The sequence below is a fragment of the Scardinius erythrophthalmus genome (genome assembly GCF_964197995.2).
Source record: "Scardinius erythrophthalmus genome assembly, chromosome: 4".
In the NCBI taxonomy this organism is placed as follows: Eukaryota; Metazoa; Chordata; class Actinopteri; order Cypriniformes; family Leuciscidae; genus Scardinius; species Scardinius erythrophthalmus.
The window spans coordinates 52491256-52509047 of record NC_138224.1 but is presented as its reverse complement, the minus strand read 5'-3'; the positions used below and the strand labels follow the sequence as shown (position 1 = coordinate 52509047).

At 37.9% G+C, this 17792-nt stretch overlaps 1 protein-coding gene across 1 annotated transcript in view; it reads left to right on the top strand.

Moving 5' to 3' along the window:
* LOC308689950 (protein NLRC3-like) overlaps positions 1-13281 on the top strand; it is a 94990-nt gene extending 81709 nt beyond the window's left edge. The window contains exon 9 of the mRNA XM_081364084.1: positions 12524-13281. Coding sequence (XP_081220210.1) covers positions 12524-12716 — 193 coding nt within the window. The 3' untranslated portion in view covers positions 12717-13281. The remainder of the gene's footprint in view (positions 1-12523) is intronic.
* Positions 13282-17792: the final 4511 nt, after the last annotated feature.

The window sequence follows — 17792 nt, the reverse complement described above, 5'->3', positions numbered from 1 at the left end:
AGTTTATGGATAAGACTTTAATGCGCACTTCTTATACTGTGTTTATTCAGCTCTTACAGTGATTCTCTGGAGTAAAACTAACGCTCATCTTTTGTGTGATGTACAATAAACTTCACTGAACTCGTCAGTATATTTTGGTCATCATTCGGACGGGTTTTGCTACAGCAGGATTGTATTAATAGTGGATAAAAGCAGATGACAATTAATTATAACCATAATTAAATTAAACCTGTTCTATGTACATACAGCATATATTCTCTGGCTCTGTGGGCATTATTGTCTGACTCCGAGTCGAAATGAACACCGCAACTGAGAGTTTCTGTTCTGATATTATCAGATGAGATTGTCCTGACTGAAGCGCGAGCTCGTGAGGCTCCGCCCCCTGGGCAGGCAGCAGCAGTTAATTTGCATTTAAAGGGCACACACTAAAACAGCGCGTTTTTCTGAGCCCCAAAAAATTACAATTTAAACATGCTGTAAAAAATGATCTGTTGGGTATTTTGAGCTAAAACTTCACATACATACTCTGGGGACATCAGAGACTTATTTTACATCTTGTGAAAAGAGTCATAATAGGTGCCCTTTAATTGTGTGAAAACGCCCTCACACTCGAGCAGCTCATGATCCTGTTTTCAGTGCTTCAGAGTCAGGATTATCATGGTGAGGAGTTAATGAAAATCTGTTTCCATATCCCCTCACTCTTCCTAATCTGCCACCAAACATTCACCATGTTCTTTAGGCCCCGTTTACACGTACATGGTTATTTTGAAAAATGGAGACATTTCCCTTCGTTTGCGCTCTTCGTTTACACGCAAACGGAGGATTCGCCAATGAAACCTATTCTTTCTAAAAACTCAAGGGCTTGAGCTTCTCGTTACACTGCCACCTACAGGTTTGGCATGCTCTTGACAGCATATACACAGGTTCGTGTGCACAATGTTATTTTTGAAAACGAAGAGGGGTGAAATGTCCGTTTATGAAAATAGCCAACCACTCGTAAACGTAGCCTTAGAATAACGTTGCCTCTAATTAGGCCTGTAATTTTAGAAGGTGACTGTCACGGCCAGCTCGTTCCCGACGGTAACATAAAGAGGATTACACATACAAGCAAGCGTTTGCATTGCAAGATTATTTATTAAGGAAAAAATTATCTGTTACAGAAATATAACACAATGTCTAGGGATTTAAAGGTGCTCTAAGCGATGCCGGGAGACGTAACTTCTTGTTGACATTCAAATTGTTGTCAAACAAAACGGAGGCTAGCTAGACCCTCCCTCCTCCTCATCCCGTCTCCTCCCTCCTCCCCTCCCTTCCGGCATAAAGGAAAGTCCAAATAGTCACTACAAGTTAAGTTTTACTGATACTTCATTCAATGTGTAATGTCACAGTTAGATAAATGCTTTTATATACTGCAAAACAGAATGCAGAAAAGAGAAACATTAAAAAAAATTCGACACCTGAAGTTATAACTATATCTCCCATTGTCCTTGTCCCTCTTCTTTGCAATTTGTTCATCGGAACGTCGTCTCTTTGGTCGTGTGTCGGCCATTAATTCAAACTTCCCTCTTCATGCTTCTCTCTCCTCCACACCCCCTTCATGTGTACGCGCACTAACCACCCAAACCCCGCCCTCAAATACTTCTTGTCGGTTATTGGCTGGAACTCTGTTTGTTGTGTTTCTTGGTGCGGGTGTGCCCAGTTTGTTTTTCTTGCCGTTTGTGGAGCCTGTGGTGTCTACAGAGACCGCGTTTTTTTTACAGTGTGTTCAGGGGACAGGCAGCTTGCGGCTAGTGAGGAGATGTTTGCTGTATGTGACAAAAAATGTTTTGGCCTAAAAAACGTGTGGCATCGCTTAGAGCACCTTTAAATAAACAAGAGAAAATAATAGTCCAATGGGTCAATAAATGTTGGTAAATAAAAGACAAACAAAAGGAGAACAAATTGGACTTCTCTGGAGAACTAAGTTCCACCCATAAATTATCCAATTAACAGTGACTTCACAGTCGAATGAAATACTGCCACCATCAGGTAGAGAATAAAAAGACAGGGTCGTAAAAGTATATATATACACTATATATCAAGTTGTATAGCGGAATCCCATTCAATGTCGCTGGCTCACACCCAATCCATATGGAATCCGGATTGTTTATGAACCATTCCAAAAGAAATCTAGACTGAGCAGTCAGCAGATATGTTGAAAAGCACAGAGCTGCCAGGTTGCCTGCTTTGACAGGGTAACACAACACACTATACTGCAGCCTGGGTCTTTTCTTTGCCCATATGAATTAAATTATTGAGCTAATTAAATTGGCTCTGATAGGAAGCATTTGAAATATATAGAGAAGACGTGGAAGAATATTAATTTAGATTTAAATTTAATTAAATGATAAAGGCAGGCTGCACCATGTCTGCTGTTTATGTTTCACTGATTGTAAAAGGGGGACAAATTTTAAACTATATAGCTCTGATAATTGACGAGAAATCTTTAAACTTAAATAGGAGAACAATGTTGTGGACCAATGGAACGGTTGCAATATATTAGGGTCTGTTCTATATGCACTATTAAGAGGCATAACTTCACTTTTTGAAAAGTTTATCTTATATCTGGGAAAACAAACTATACTCACTAATCAGTCTTATCTGCTTAGGAATGGATTGCTTGGGGGATTCCAGATACAACAAGAAATCATCAGCATTTAAAGTAATGTACTCGTTTTGTTTTAGCCAGGTTTCTGTCAAACACAGCACATCTAGATTATAGTCTGTAATCATAACATTAACAATAAGTGCTTTTGAAGTAAGGGATCTAATATTCAGCAACCCAAGCTTTATCATTTGCTCATTTGTATTATATCTGTTTTTTATTTGTTGAACATCAATTAAATTTGTACCCTTAGATGGGTTTGGAAGTTTTTTGTATGTCCTAATTCGGGGAACAGACACAGTCTCTTTATGATGATATCTAGGTGAAAGAGGCTCTATGTGATGGGATTTATCTGACCTTGGTGACGTGAGACAGCTAGCAGATGGTCGGTTAAGCCAGTCTGTCTGCTTCTTGACCTGAGCCCCAAGTCATGTTTGAGCTCTAAGACTATGTGCCATATTACTAGAGAGAAGAGCAGCACCATCCCAGGAGGGATGAATACCATCTCTTTTCAACAGGTCAGGTCTGCCCCAAAAACTTTTCCAATTGTCTATGAATTCTATATTATTTTGCGGACACCACTTAGACAAGCAGACATTGAGTGAGGACAATCTACTAAGTATCTCATCACTCCTGCGAACAGGAAGGGGGCCAGAGCAAATTACAGTGCATGACATCGTACTTATGAGTTTGCACACCTCTTTAACATTAATTTTGGTGATCTCCGACTGGCGGAGTCGAACATCATTAGTGCCGACGTGAATAATAATCTTAGAAAATTTACGATTAGCATTAGCCAGCACTTTTAAATTTGCTTTGATGTCAGGCGCTCTGGCTCCTGGCAAACATGTGACTATGGTGGCCTGGTGTCTCTATTTTCACGTTCCGTGTAATAGAATCACCAATAATTAGGGCACATTCAACAGGATTCTCAGTGGGTGTTTCACTGAGTGGGAGAATCTGTTCGAAGTTGTAATCGGAACGGAAGAATGGTGTTTTGTCCCGCGACTACAGCGTCTCACCGTCACCCAGTTGCCCTGCTACACGGGCTCTACTTCAGCCGGAACCGAACAATGTAAAGAGTTCACTAAGCTAGTCGCATCCAAAGCATCTAAAGCCCTTGCACTCTTACAATCAACCTTGATTAAAGCTTGGATGCGTGTCTCAAGTTCTGAAATCTTCCCCGTCAGCTTTACTATCTCCCTGCATTTATCACATGTAAATCCTGTGCTGACAGAGAAGGATATTCTAAACATGTTGCATGAGGTGCAAGTAACAATAAGAGGAGAAGATGACATGACTTACCATGTTTGTTGACTGATCCTACTCACCTAAGTTGTTTGATGGACTCGTAAAAGGCGCGAGAGAAAAATAAATAAATAAAGAGCGCACGGATGACACGCTAACAGGCTAGCGAATTACTAGAGTGTTGTGTTAGTAATAATGATTTAGATTGAAGCTAGCAATGTCAGGTTAACCTTCTGGGGTCTGAGGTGTTTTTGGGGTCCTTGAGATGTTTTGACATGCCCTGACATTTGTGCTTTTTTCAGTTGCTTATAAACATATTAATGGCAAAGGTGCAATTACACTCTATTTAGCACAAACATGGCTACCATAATATGTGAGCAACATATACGTTCATGTTTGTATTTTTGAGAGAATAATGTTTATGCATGGTTATTGAAAAAACGAAAAACTAAAGTTTCTGAAATAAGGCCACAAAACACATACTAAATATGTGTCAATAAGACTTTTGACTAATGGATGTTGTCGCCTAGAGTTTTTTTCTTCAAAATGATCTGAAAATCATCCTGCCTAATCTTTCACATCAAACAATACATTGATTTAAACTTTGTAAGTCAGTTTTTTTTGTCAGAAGAGGTTTATGTATGGGAGTGGTAATGGCCTATCAATATTAATGAGATTCAGACCAGGGGTGTGACATAGACACTCCCCCAATGGCTAATGGGCCATCAAGTGAGGCAGCCTGAACAAAGAACAAAGAATGAGAGGAGATTCAAAGGTTTTGTTTTTCAATCTGTGGAGGAACTAAATGTTCTAAATTTGCTCTAAGCAAATCAAATGTGAGCAAAATAAAAAAATAATCTGTCGGCTATAAACAAAGCAATTGTGAGCGATACATAAACAAAAGTAAAGGCAGGTAGGCTATCTCACAGAAGCAAATCAAATGTGAGCAAAATAAATAATCAAAATTGTTGATTGCAATCAAAATTGTATTCAAAGAATCCTGAAAAAAACGTATCATTGGTTATAAAAATATATTAAGCAGCACAATGGTTTCCAACTTTGATTAAAAAAATAAAATAATAATCATATCAGAATGATATATATATATTCTACCAAATTGGTTCACAGTTAGAAGCATCTCAATTTTTTTTATTTTCCCACAAATTGTGCTTGCAAAATATCCAAGGAAAACATGTCTAGTAATTGTGCAGTTAATTCTCATACTGTATTTTCAGTTTTAGAATATGTATCCTCTCCCCAAATTTGTCAGTAATAAAACACAATAAAAATTATTTAAAGAAAAAGCTTATATTTACCTTTTAATAGTTTGTTTACATATACCTTGTAAATATATTTTTTATTAAAAAGGTTACAATTACAACAATTCAAATGTAATCTTTCTTTGTAAAAACTAAAGTATACATTTTAACATACATATTTCAAAGTTAAGGATTCATTACTTTGAATATAGCCTAGGCTACATTGGAAAAAACACTAATAACATATTATTTGATGACTTTATTTTTGACAAAACATACTTTAACATATGAGCAAAAATTGGCAAACAAAAGCTTATTTGAGGTGGCAGATATTTTACAGTAAAAATGTATAATCTATCCAAAACTAGTCAACGAAATGTTGTATTTCATATGTCTGTAACATAGGTCTTTCATTTTTATTATAAGGAATATAAAAGCGGATCATTCATTCACACACAAACGCGATTCACTTGAGAATGAAAAAAACTTACTACAGTATTCCTCAGCTCAGCTGCATCCCTTGCTCCTCAAAATACCAGCACTTCTGAGGTACATTTTCCATTATTATTATTACGATAGTATTATTCCTCACAGCGCTGCGAGACGGTGTAAACAAGTACAATGTGTTTTCTCGAGCTAATATGGGGGCGTTCACAGTTTGCATGGATTGCCTCAGATCATTTGCTTTTGAATAGCGTGTGCTCTCCGTGGGCGGGGTCAAATTAATGAGCTGAGATGAGAACGACTGACATCTCTCTCTTTTCATACAGATTACATAAACTGAGAATATTTGTTTTTTTATATAAATTACTTCATTCAAAAGAAGAGAATTCAAGCTTCATGCCTGTGTGTCTGTATGCCTGTTTGACTGAGTATTTGCTGAGTTATGGTTCATTTTCGGACGCGTTTCAGAATTGACTTCACTGACAGAGAGAAAGCAGAACTCGCATCATGTTTATTTTTCTTTATTTGGCAAAAAGCACAACACTTTGTTTTTATTGTGAGTATACACAAAAATAATACACACTTAACAGGAGAGATTGATGTATGAAACTGGTTTGTAACATCAAAGTTAACAGAGTATTTAGAGTCTCCTTTGCACTGATAAGGAAAAAAGCGAGCATATCCGGCGTGATTGCCGACCTCAGAGGGTTATTGTGTGATGCTGAGTATGTCACAGGCTGGCTCATGGCCTGTGGCAAAAATGAGGGGACACAAACAAGAAGTATAGGCCAATCAAAAAGGTTGTCTTTATTGTAAATCAAAACTATTAACTTTAAACAAAGAAAAGGAAATGAGGTGTGGGAATGTCATAATGTAAGGTGTATGTAAAATGCATGGATGCGTGAATCTGTGTGTGTACATGACTGAGTGGAAAAACTAAGACATAACTACAAAGGAACAAACAAAACAGGATCATACCTGGAGGAGCAGAGAGAGAGAGAGAGTGGTTAGTGAAGCAGTTTAAATACCCTGAGCCCCGGTGGCTTCAATCACTAACGACCCTCCTTTGCCTGCAGGAGGAACCGCCCCTGCAAGGCAGAGGAGTGGCCGTGACAAGTAAGTTATATTTATCAGTATAGTAAATAATGATTCTAAACAGAAATAAATATGAAGCTTACAGACGCAAACCAATGCAACAGCAGCAGAAGCGACGAGGCAAACAGGAGCAATCGATTTTAGCAATTGCATTTTCCAAGACAAGTTAACTTGAGAGCTCTGTCCTGAGATCCAGGCAGATATTTCTTAAAATTATTAAATTGTAAAACTGGAATTTATTTTTTAATGTGGTCAGCATTTCGTGGGCCACATTTGCATCCCTGACGGGCCGCATGCGGTTGAGAACCACTGATATAGAGATACCAGGATCCACGGAAAGTCACTAAATCCGTATAAGTATGTGATGGGGAGCCGCCTCAAGAAGAAATGACATCCAAAAAGGCCGCCACCTCCTTTGGGTCCTTAACCCCCTGGGGTCGACAATCGCGCCGGCGCGATAGGCTCGCTTTTTTTCAGTTCAGTTCAAAAGAAATTAATTTTGCTCTGTGGACTTTGATATTACAAGCAAGTTTCATACATCAATCGATTCTGTTAAATGTGTATTATTTTTGTGTATACTCACAATAAAAACAAAGTGTTGCGCTTTTTGCCAAATAAAGAAAAATAAACGTGATGCGAGTTCTGCCTTCTCTCTGTCAGTGAAGACCATTCTGAAACGTGTCCGAAAATGAACTGTAACTCAGTGAATACTCAGTCAAACAGGCATACAGACACACAGGCATGAAGCTTGAATTATCTTCTTTTAAATGAGGTAATTTATATAAAAAACAAATATTCTCATCTTGTGAAATCTGTATTAAAAGAGAGCGATTCCAGTCGAGCTCATTAGAGCTAATTCAAATGTAATGTGACTCCGCCCACGGAGAGCGCGTGCTATTCAAACGCAAATTACTGAGGCAATCCAAGCAAACCTGTGAACGCCCCCATATCAGCTCGAGAAAACACAAGTTTAATCATATCATCGTAACCTACGTGTTTACACCATCTGGCAGCGCTGTGAGGAATAATAATAATGGAAAATCTACCTCAGAGTGCGGGTATTGCAGGAGAGAGGATCCGGATATGTAGTAAGTTTTTTTTCCTTCTCAAGTTAATCGCGTTTCTGTGAATGAATGAACGGCAGCTTCAGAGATGCGCGCTGTTTATCACAGCTCGCAAAAAGACAGTTTAAATTTGAATTGCGTCTCTGTGTGAATGAATGATGATGTTTTAGCAAACTGTATTGCTATACTGAGTTGAGTAAAAATCGACAGAAATATGTTGAAATAAAATGTAGGCTATTTGTATAAGCAACGTACTAAACTGAGAATTAACATTTATATGCCCTAATATTTCATAAAAACAACGTTACAGTCAGGTGTTTCTGTTTGTGAATGAATGTTTCGGTTTTAGCAAACTGTATTGCTATACTGAGTAAAAATCGACTGAAATATGTTGAAATAAAATGTATTTGTATAAGCAACGTATTAAACTGCAAATTAACATTTATATTTCTTATAATAAAAATGAAAGACCTATGTTACAGACATATGAAAGACAACATTTTGTTGATTAGTTTTGGATAGATTATACATTTTTACTGTAAAATATCTGCCACCTCAAATAAGCTTTTGTTTGCCAATATTTGCTCATGTTAAATATAGTATGTTTTGTCAAAAATAAAGTTATCAAATAATAAATCAAATCCTTAACTTTGAAATATGTATGATAAAATGTATACTTTAGTTTTTACAAAGAAAGATTACACTTGAATTGTTGTTGTAATTGTAACCTTTTTAATAAAAAAATATATTTACAAGGTAGATGTAAACAAACTATTAAAAGGTAAATATAAGCCTTTTCTTTAAATAATTTTTATTGTGTTTTATTAGTGACAAATTTGGGGAGAGGATAAATATTCCAAAACTGAAAATACAGTATGAGAATTAACTGCACAATTACTAGACATGTTTTCCTTGGATATTATAGGCCAAATTGCAAGCACAATATGTGGAAAAATAAAAAAGAATTGAGATGCTTCCAACTGTTGCTCTTGCATTCTTGTGGCTCAGTGACTCACCTGAATGAATGGCTAATTAAGTATGCAGGCCCCATTGTCTCTTCAGGTGTGAACCACTAAATATGCATGATCGTTGACGCCCACTCCGCATATTGCCTTTCCAAACAGAAAGTGCTTTGCAAAATTCAAATCAATGTATTGTGTTATGTGAATGATAAGGCAGGGTGATTTTCACATCATTTTGAAGAAAAAACACTAGGTGATGACATCCATTAGACAAAAGTCTTATTGGCACATATTTAGAATGTGTTTTATGGCCTTATTTCAGAAACTTTAGTTTTTAGTTTTTTCAATAACCACGCATAAACATTATTCTCTCAAAAATGCAGACATGTACATTCTTGTTGCTCACATATTATGGTAGCCCTGTTTGTGCTAAATAGTGTGTAATTTTTTTTTGCCATTAATATGTTTATAAGCAACTGAAAAAAGCACAAATGTCAGGGCATCTCAGAACATCTCAAGGACCCCAAAAACACCTTAGACCCCAGAGGGTTAACCCTCTGGCGACCAAAAACGCACCCGCGCGTTTTGCTAGTTTTTTTTTTTTAGCAATGAAAAATAAACACTAAATGCTCTGTTAATTTTGATCTTTCATTTTCGTGTAATACATCAATCGATCCTGTTCAGTTTCTATTTTTTTTCTGTATACTCACAATAAAAATAAAGTGTTTTGCTTTTTGACAAATAAAGAAAAATTAACATGATGCGATCTCTGCCTTCTCTCTGTCAGTAAACTCCCATTTGAAACGCGTTCGAAAATGATCTATAACTCCGCGAAAATTCAGTCAAACAGGCAAACAGACCCACGGGCATAAAGCTTGAGATCGCATCTTTTAAATGAAGTAATTTATATAAAAAACAAATATTCTCAGCTTCTGTAATCTGTATAAAAAGAGAGCGACTCCAGTCGAGCTCATTACGAGATCATTCAAAAGTAATGTGACCACTCCCCGGAGAGCGTGTGCTATTCAAACACAAATTCTGAGAACCATTTCAGAGCTGTGAAACGCCCACATCAGCTGTAAACAAAGCGTCGCGAGTGAGACATATATAGCCTACCTTATGGAGAAAAGATTCCTCAGAACAGTGCTGATATGAGGAGCAATATCTCCTGATATGAGGAGCAGATCCCGCTGAGTAGTGAGGTAGGCTGTTTTCTTTTCTCAATGTTGATGTGGAATAACGTTATGGAATAACGTTAGTGTAGGCCTATGTAAACCGCAAAAATATGAATCGCATTTCTATAATATGACTCGCCTTTCTGTGAGATGAATGAAGGGTACATATTTGTAAAGACTGTTTAGCCTAAATAGGAATCGCGCGTCTGTGTGTGAAAGAATAAACTGCTTTGCTATAGCCTACTGAGATGAGTAAAAATCGACTGGAATATGTTGAAATAAAATGTATTTGTATAAGAAACGTATTAAACTGCAAATTAGCATTTATATGCCCTAATATTTCATAAAAACAACGTTACAGTCAGGCGAAGTATGAAAGACAACATTTTGTTGACTATTTGGGTACAGTTTTTAGGCTACTGTAGAATATACTGCCACATCAAATAAGCTTTGGTTTAGCAATTTCTGCTCATATCTAACGTATATATAAAATACTATTTTTGTCAAAAATAAAGTCATAGACTAAGATGTTAGATGTTCCAATGTTGGCTATATTCAAACTAATGAATACATATGATAAAATGTAGGCCTATAATTTTTTTTTTTTTTTTTTTTAACAAAGAAAGAGAACACTTGATATTATTGATTATGATTATGATATTATTGATACACTTGATAACACTTGATATGATAAATATTGTTGAAATTGTAATTATTGTTGTAATTTTTAATATTTTTAACATTTTTAATAAAATAGCAAAACATATTTACAAGAGAGATGTAAGCGAAATCTTAAATGGTCAATATGAGTCTAAATACATCTTTTGTCCTTGCATTGTGGCTCAGTCAGTGTCACACCTGAATGAATGGCTCATTAGGCAGAGTCATTATGCAGAGTGGGTGGGACATTGTAATCTAAGGTGTAAACTACTCCTCCTTCACGCCCCCCCTCGCATAAGCAAAACCTGTTTTACACCATTTAAATCAATGTATTTTTTTTTGTGAACGATAAAGCAAGACTATTTTCACATCATTTTGAAGCTAGAACTCAAAGGGACAACATCCATTAGTCAAAAGTCTTGTGGACACATATTTAATATGTGTTTTGTGGTCTTAATTCAGCAACTTTCATTTTTATTTTTTCCAATAACCACGCATAAACATTATTCTCTTAAAAATACAAACATCTACATACACGTTGCTCGCATATTATGGTAGCCCTGTTTGTGCTATATAGAGTGAATTTACACCTTAGCCATTAACATGTTTATAAATAACTGAAAAAAGCACAAATGTCAAGGCATGTCAGAACATCTCAAGGACCCCAAAAACAGCTTGGTCCCCAGAGGGTTAAACAACCTTTCTCACCTGTCCACTTTAATCCTAAGAATTGCCGGGTAGAACATAGTAAAGGCAATTCATTTCTCCTTGAGCCGTTGTTTAACTTGAAAAACTCTTGCCTCTTCCTCACCACTACTGTGGAAAAATCCTCAAACAACATGATGCTGGCTCCGTTGTACTCCAGGTTGTGCACTTTCCTTGCAGCCTGCTTAATCCGGGCTCTGTGCTGCTAATAATGAAATTTCACAATGACAGCACAAGGACGTTGATCCGTTGGCGGTCGGCACGAGGGGACCCGATAGCATATGTCAGTTTTAACTAATCCCCCTTGAAACAACTGAATTGTAAGATCTCAGGTAACCAGGACTGATAAAAGGCAGCCAGGTTGCTACTCTCGCATCCTTCTGGGGGACCGATAATCCGAACATTGTACCACCAGTTCCTATTCTCAACATCGTCAATTTTCTCCACAGCGGATTCCAGCTTGTTCTCTTAACTCTGTAAACCTTGCACCTTGTGAAGTCATAGCAACCTCCATGCCTGAGACTCGGCAATCTATTTCGTCAAATCGCATGTCCAACCACACCAGTTTCGAGGAACAGACGTCGAGCCTCTGCACAACTCAATCTATTTTCCTGTCGAGTGAAGTTTCAACCTCTTTAAGGACTTCCGTTGTAATCCTTTTGAGCAGGTTGTCAATCTCGAAGTCGAAGCAAGTTTCCAGTATGTTCAATGCGTTTAAACTGTTTTGATTAATACATTTTAGACATTTACTTTTCCCCCTTAAAACCTTGGCAAAAGTTTGGTTATGTTTTTTAACTTTGTCAACATAATTAAAAATTTAATAAGCTGTTCCTGAAAAGATATTGCAATATTGATAAAACAAAATAAATGTTTAGTTTGACAGTTTTACAAACCATGCATTGTGTTTCCACCTTTAAAATAATTGGTTTATTTAGAGTCGGAGGGACTGTCAGCCACGTCCAAAAGTGAGTAACTTTAGTAAATTGTGGATCAGTGCTGATTCAAGACACAAACTGTTTTGATTGATTCAGTCCAATTTGGTGAAGTGGTTCGACCTGTTAAAAAAAAAAAAAAAAAAAGGTTCAAAAGAAAGATTTGTTAACGAACCAGAGATCACTAGTCACTACTTGTGTTTTATTGTCATTAGCTCCTTGTAGTTTTCTGCTAAAACTATTTTTTTTCACACAGTTACAAATAATAGCTAATGAATGGCTGAGGTAGGTATAAATGTGCAAGTCATGAGGACTGTTGCTGTGTGTTTTTATAGATTGACTGGCTGTATGGTGAAAGAGGAAGGATGTGGTTATGTGTCTTCAGCTCTGAGTTCAAACCCCTTACACCTGAAAGAGCTGTATTTGAGCTACAATCACCCAGGAGATTCAGGAGTCAAGGAGCTCTCTGAAAAACTGGAGGATCCAAACTGCACACTGGAAAAACTCAAGTATGTGAAGCAGGAATAGTTTTGATTAAACCACTCCAAAAACAGCATTACCATATTCACTTATTACAAACTAGTTTGACTTTAATTCTTTCATACATTTACAAAAGTTCCAATTGATAATTAATAGAGGTTTAGCTCTAGTTATACTATTGAATGCTTCATTCTGATTGGTTGATGAATGTGTGTAATTATTGTCCAGTAAACCCAGAGCTAAAGTAGTTCCAGTCATGTCTTGACCACATTACAGTTCCATATAGCTTTGTCAAATCATTTCAGTAATGTCGATCTTCACCTTACTTTATATTCAACAATTGTTTCCCTTTCAAGAAGAGGGCAGAGCCTCACGAGCTCATGCTCCGGTGGCAACAAACAGGACAATCTCACACAATAAAATGTTAGAATCTGTACTAGCGGTGTTCAGTTCGAACTGGTGTCTGACAATAATGCCTACATAAAAATATAATATATGCTGCATGGAGATAGCGCAGGTATAGTTTAGTTTAATTACAGTTATAACTTATTGTAACGTAGGGATCCACTGGAGGCAAGTTTGTAGAACCCAAGTGCAGTTTATTTAAAGATCCAAAACATAAAACAAAGACGTGGCATGGCAAAACATGAAACATAGGACTTCAACAACAGCGGTTACACAAACAAAATACAAGACAAAGACACATGACAAACATGAGGGCTTAAAGGGGCATTATGCAAGTCTGAGTGTTTTTTCTCTACGAGCTCCCCCTAGTGTCTGGTAGTATAATGCTTTCAAACACTCTGTCGTAAAAACGAACTGTTGTTCCTCCCCCCTCGCCACGAGCAACCCAGCTGATCAGCTGTCAACCCAGCTGAGCAGAGGAACCGGCTATTTCAAAACCAGTTATGTTTATCGTGGCAAGTAAAGCAATATTTTCTTTCCAACTGATGGCGATTTTTTTTTTTTATTGTGTTGTCATGCATACTAGTATTTTTACCGGGAACGAACGATATGAACGAGGCGAACTGCTTTCGTGTTTGTTTGTTTGTTTTTGGGAGAATGGGCATGAGCATAAAAAAAAAAAAAAAATATATATATATATATATATATCGGAGGCTAATATTTGTCTAAAGTTATATTAGCAAGGTCAAGTCAAGTCAAGTCAAGTCATCTTCATTTATATAGCGCTTTTAACAATGTAGATTGTCTCAAAGCAGCTTTACAGAGATAAGCGTATAATTTAAGGTAACAGAGATTGTTTCGGCTTTACAGCAGAGTTAAGTTATTTTCCATCTAAAGTTAGTTTTAATTGATTTGCTTCCGTCGCAATGATCATTTGTTATTAAATTAGGGGCCGCTAAGATGACACCATTCTCTCTACACAGACTTTAAATGCGAACCTGTGAGAAACGCTGATGGCGTTCACATGCGCATTAAGAATGGGTTCTATAGTTATGTGCGTTTGAATATACGCAGGTTTGGAATTCCCTACAAGCCAAGCCTAAACAAAATACTTGTCTTTCCTTATAAATTTTGATAAGGAATTTTATTTTATTTGTTGCTTTGGGGTAGGACCGCGAGACGAATTTTCCCGACAACGCCTTATCTGTAGAGTGGTAGTGGGATCCTCCATAGGGAGAGACTAGTTGGCACTTCAGCACTGCGTTGTCATCGGTCCAGGCGAAGGTCCTTCGTCAGATCTGGATACGGCCTGGATCCGGCAGGCTGCAGGAAAACCTCGGGATAAACACAGACACTAAAATTAGCGTAGATGCCATTCTTCTCATGATGTAACGAGTACATCAGGATTTTTGGGAAGTGTTCCCGGTTCCGGCTGACCTACTATATGCAGCCTAACATTAAATTATAGAAGTCTATAATGTATTATGTGAAAGCTAGGTCAAAGAGATGTGTCTTTAATCTGGCTTTGAACTGACAGAGTGTGTCTGCTTCCCGGACAATGGTAGGAAGACTGTTCCAGAGTTTTGGTGCTAAATAGGAAAAGGATCTACCGCCAGCAGTCGATTTTGATATTCTAGGTATTATCAACTGGCCGGAATTTTGAGATCGCAATAGACGTGAAGGACTATAATTCGTTAAGAGCTCGCTCAAGTACTGCGGAGCTAAACCATTCAGTGCTTTGTAAGTAATCAGCAATATTTTAAAATGTATGCGATGTTTAATAGGGAGCCAGTGCAGTGTTGACAGAACTGGGCTAATATGGTCATACTTCCTGGTTCTGGTAAGAACTCGAGCTGCTGCGTTTTGGACCAGCTGTAGTTTGTTTATTAAGCGTGCAGGGCAACCACCCAGTAGAGCATTACAATAATCTAGCCTTGGGGTCATGAACGCATGAACTAATTGTTCTGCATTTGTCAATGAGAGCATATGGCGTAATTTAGATATATTTTTAAGATGGAAAAATGCAGTTTTACAGATACTAGACACGTGACTTTCAAATGAAAGATTGGTATCAAAGAGCACACCCAGGTTCCTAACCGACGACGAAGACTTAACAGAGCAGCCATCAAGTGTTAGACAGTATTCTAGGTTATTACGTGAGGACGTTTTTTGTCCAATAATTAGAATCTCTGTTTTTTCAGAATTTAGAAGTAGGAAATTACAAGTCATCCAATTTTTTATATCAGCTATGCATTCCGTTAATTTTGTGAATTGATAAGTTTCGTTAGGTTTTGAAGAAATATAGAGCTGAGTATCATCGGCATAACAGTGAAAGCTAATGCCATGTTTCCTAATGATATCTCCTAAGGGTAGCATGTACAGAGTGAACAGCAGCGGTCCTAGTACTGAGCCTTGTGGTACGCCATACTGAACTTGTGATCGATGAGACATCTCATCATTTACTGCTACAAACTGATAACGGTCAGATAAGTATGATTTAAACCATGCTAGTGCATTTCCCGTAATAACATAATGTTCTAATCTATTTAAAAGAACGTTGTGGTCGATGGTGTCAAATGCAGCACTAAGATCGAGTAACACTAATAGAGAGATACAACCACGATCGGATGATAAGAGCAAATCATTTGTGACTCTAACGAGAGCTGTTTCGGTACTATGGTACGGTCTAAATCCTGACTGGAAATCCTCGCAGATATCATTTCTTTCAAGAAAGGAACACAGTTGTGAGGATACTGCCTTTTCTAATATCTTTGACAGAAAAGGTAGATTCGAGATCGGCCTGTAATTGACTAATTCTGAAGGATCAAGTTGCGTTTTTTTAACAAGCGGTTTAATCATAGCCAGTTTAAAGTTTTTTGGTACGTATCCTAGAGACAAAGACGAATTAATGATATTAAAGGGGCACCAGGCAACTCTTGAGTGTTTTTTCTCTACGAAGCTCCCCCTAGTGTCTGGTAGTAAATGCTTTCATACACTCTGTCGTAAAAACGAACTGTTGTCCCTCCCTCCCCCCTCGCCACGAGCAACCCAGCTGATCAGCTGTCAACCCAGCTGAGCAGAGGAACCGGCTATTTCAAAGCCAGTTATGTCTACCGAGGCAAGTAAAGCAATATTTTCTTTCCAACTGATGGCGATTTTTTTATTTTTTATTGTGTTGTCATGCATACTAGTATTTTTACCGGGAACGAACGATATGAACGAGGCGAACTACTGCTTTCGTGTTTGTTTGTTTTTGGGAGAGTGGGCATGAGCATAAAATATATATATATCGGAGGCTAATATTTGTCTAAAGTTATATTAGCAAGGTCTATAAGTTCATCTGGTAGAATGATGGTTTACCTTTGCTTGTCTAAGAAAACATCCGAACGTTTTTTCTAGCTCGATCATGATATGTGCAACATGTTTATTGCCTATTATCAGACGCGTTGACTTGGTGACATAAAATAAAAGTGTAAGTTACACAAATAAAACCGACAGAGGAACGGCCACACAACTACAGAAATCAAACGTGTTTGCTAATGACAATGCCTAACATCAAAGTTATAGTATCTAGCGTAACGTTTCTAGTAAGCCCGTAACAGACAGCGATCATAATAAAAACCTTTACAGACAATAGCAAACATCCTGAGGTCACAATTACTTGAAATTTAAATATTAAACACAGTTTATTCCAAAGATACTTACAAGTGCAACAGCAATAAGGCCAGGTCAGCATCCGTTTTGCAGGCTTCTGTTTCTCTCAGTTCTCACCAAGCGGTCCGATATTTAACTTTACTCGAGTCTGACTTATTGCTCGGTCAGTCTCCCGTTTCCTCTTTCGTTGGTCCTCCGACAAAGATTTCCTAGCTTTCTGCTTCTTTTTACAGGCTCAGCCATAACTAAATCTATCGTTGCCCTTTGCTTAGCTAGCTGGTGCTTGAATGGGGGCGTGTACGTGTGCAGTGCCGTCAAGCAATTCGTTACATCGCGAGACCTGATATCACGCGAGACTTCCTGACACTGACCCGCGTCCCAAAGTTGCAAGTGAGTTTTTTCCGCTCTCGGGCACCAGGGGGGTGCGAAACCACCACCATTCAACCCGAAATAAGTAATATAACCATTCCACTGACTCCGAAGCTGTTCAGTTAAGGTTAAAAAGTTACCTAGTGTCCCTTTAAATGACAAGACAAGACTAATGACAAGACAAGGGACACCTGTGAACAATGATAGACAATTAACCAATGACAACATGACACATCAGACAAGGGAACACATGGCAGGATCACATGACTAACAAGGAATCACATGACAAGGACATGAAACATGACTGAAATGAAACAAAACCAAAACAAGACTTGACAGATTTGTAAAAATAAATCTGTCACCTTGCTTTAATCCACTACAAGCCTGTTGTAGCCAGGGCTGGCGCGTCCATATAGGCGAACTAGGCAATTGCCTAGAGCGGCACTTTTGAAAGGGCGGCAAAATGTGTGCCAATCGGGAATGAACAATTCACAAAATAGGATATATGATTTGCTGAGCTGCCACTGCCCCAGCTGACAGGTTGCACAGACACAACAGATAGCGGCAGCTCAACTAATGTCCTGGTTGCGTATGCAACCCACCGCTCCCTGAAGGAGGGAACGGAGGACGTAGTCGATGTCGACTGAATGGGATCACACTAGGGAGCCTGTCTTCTTCGAGATCAACCGACAGTGA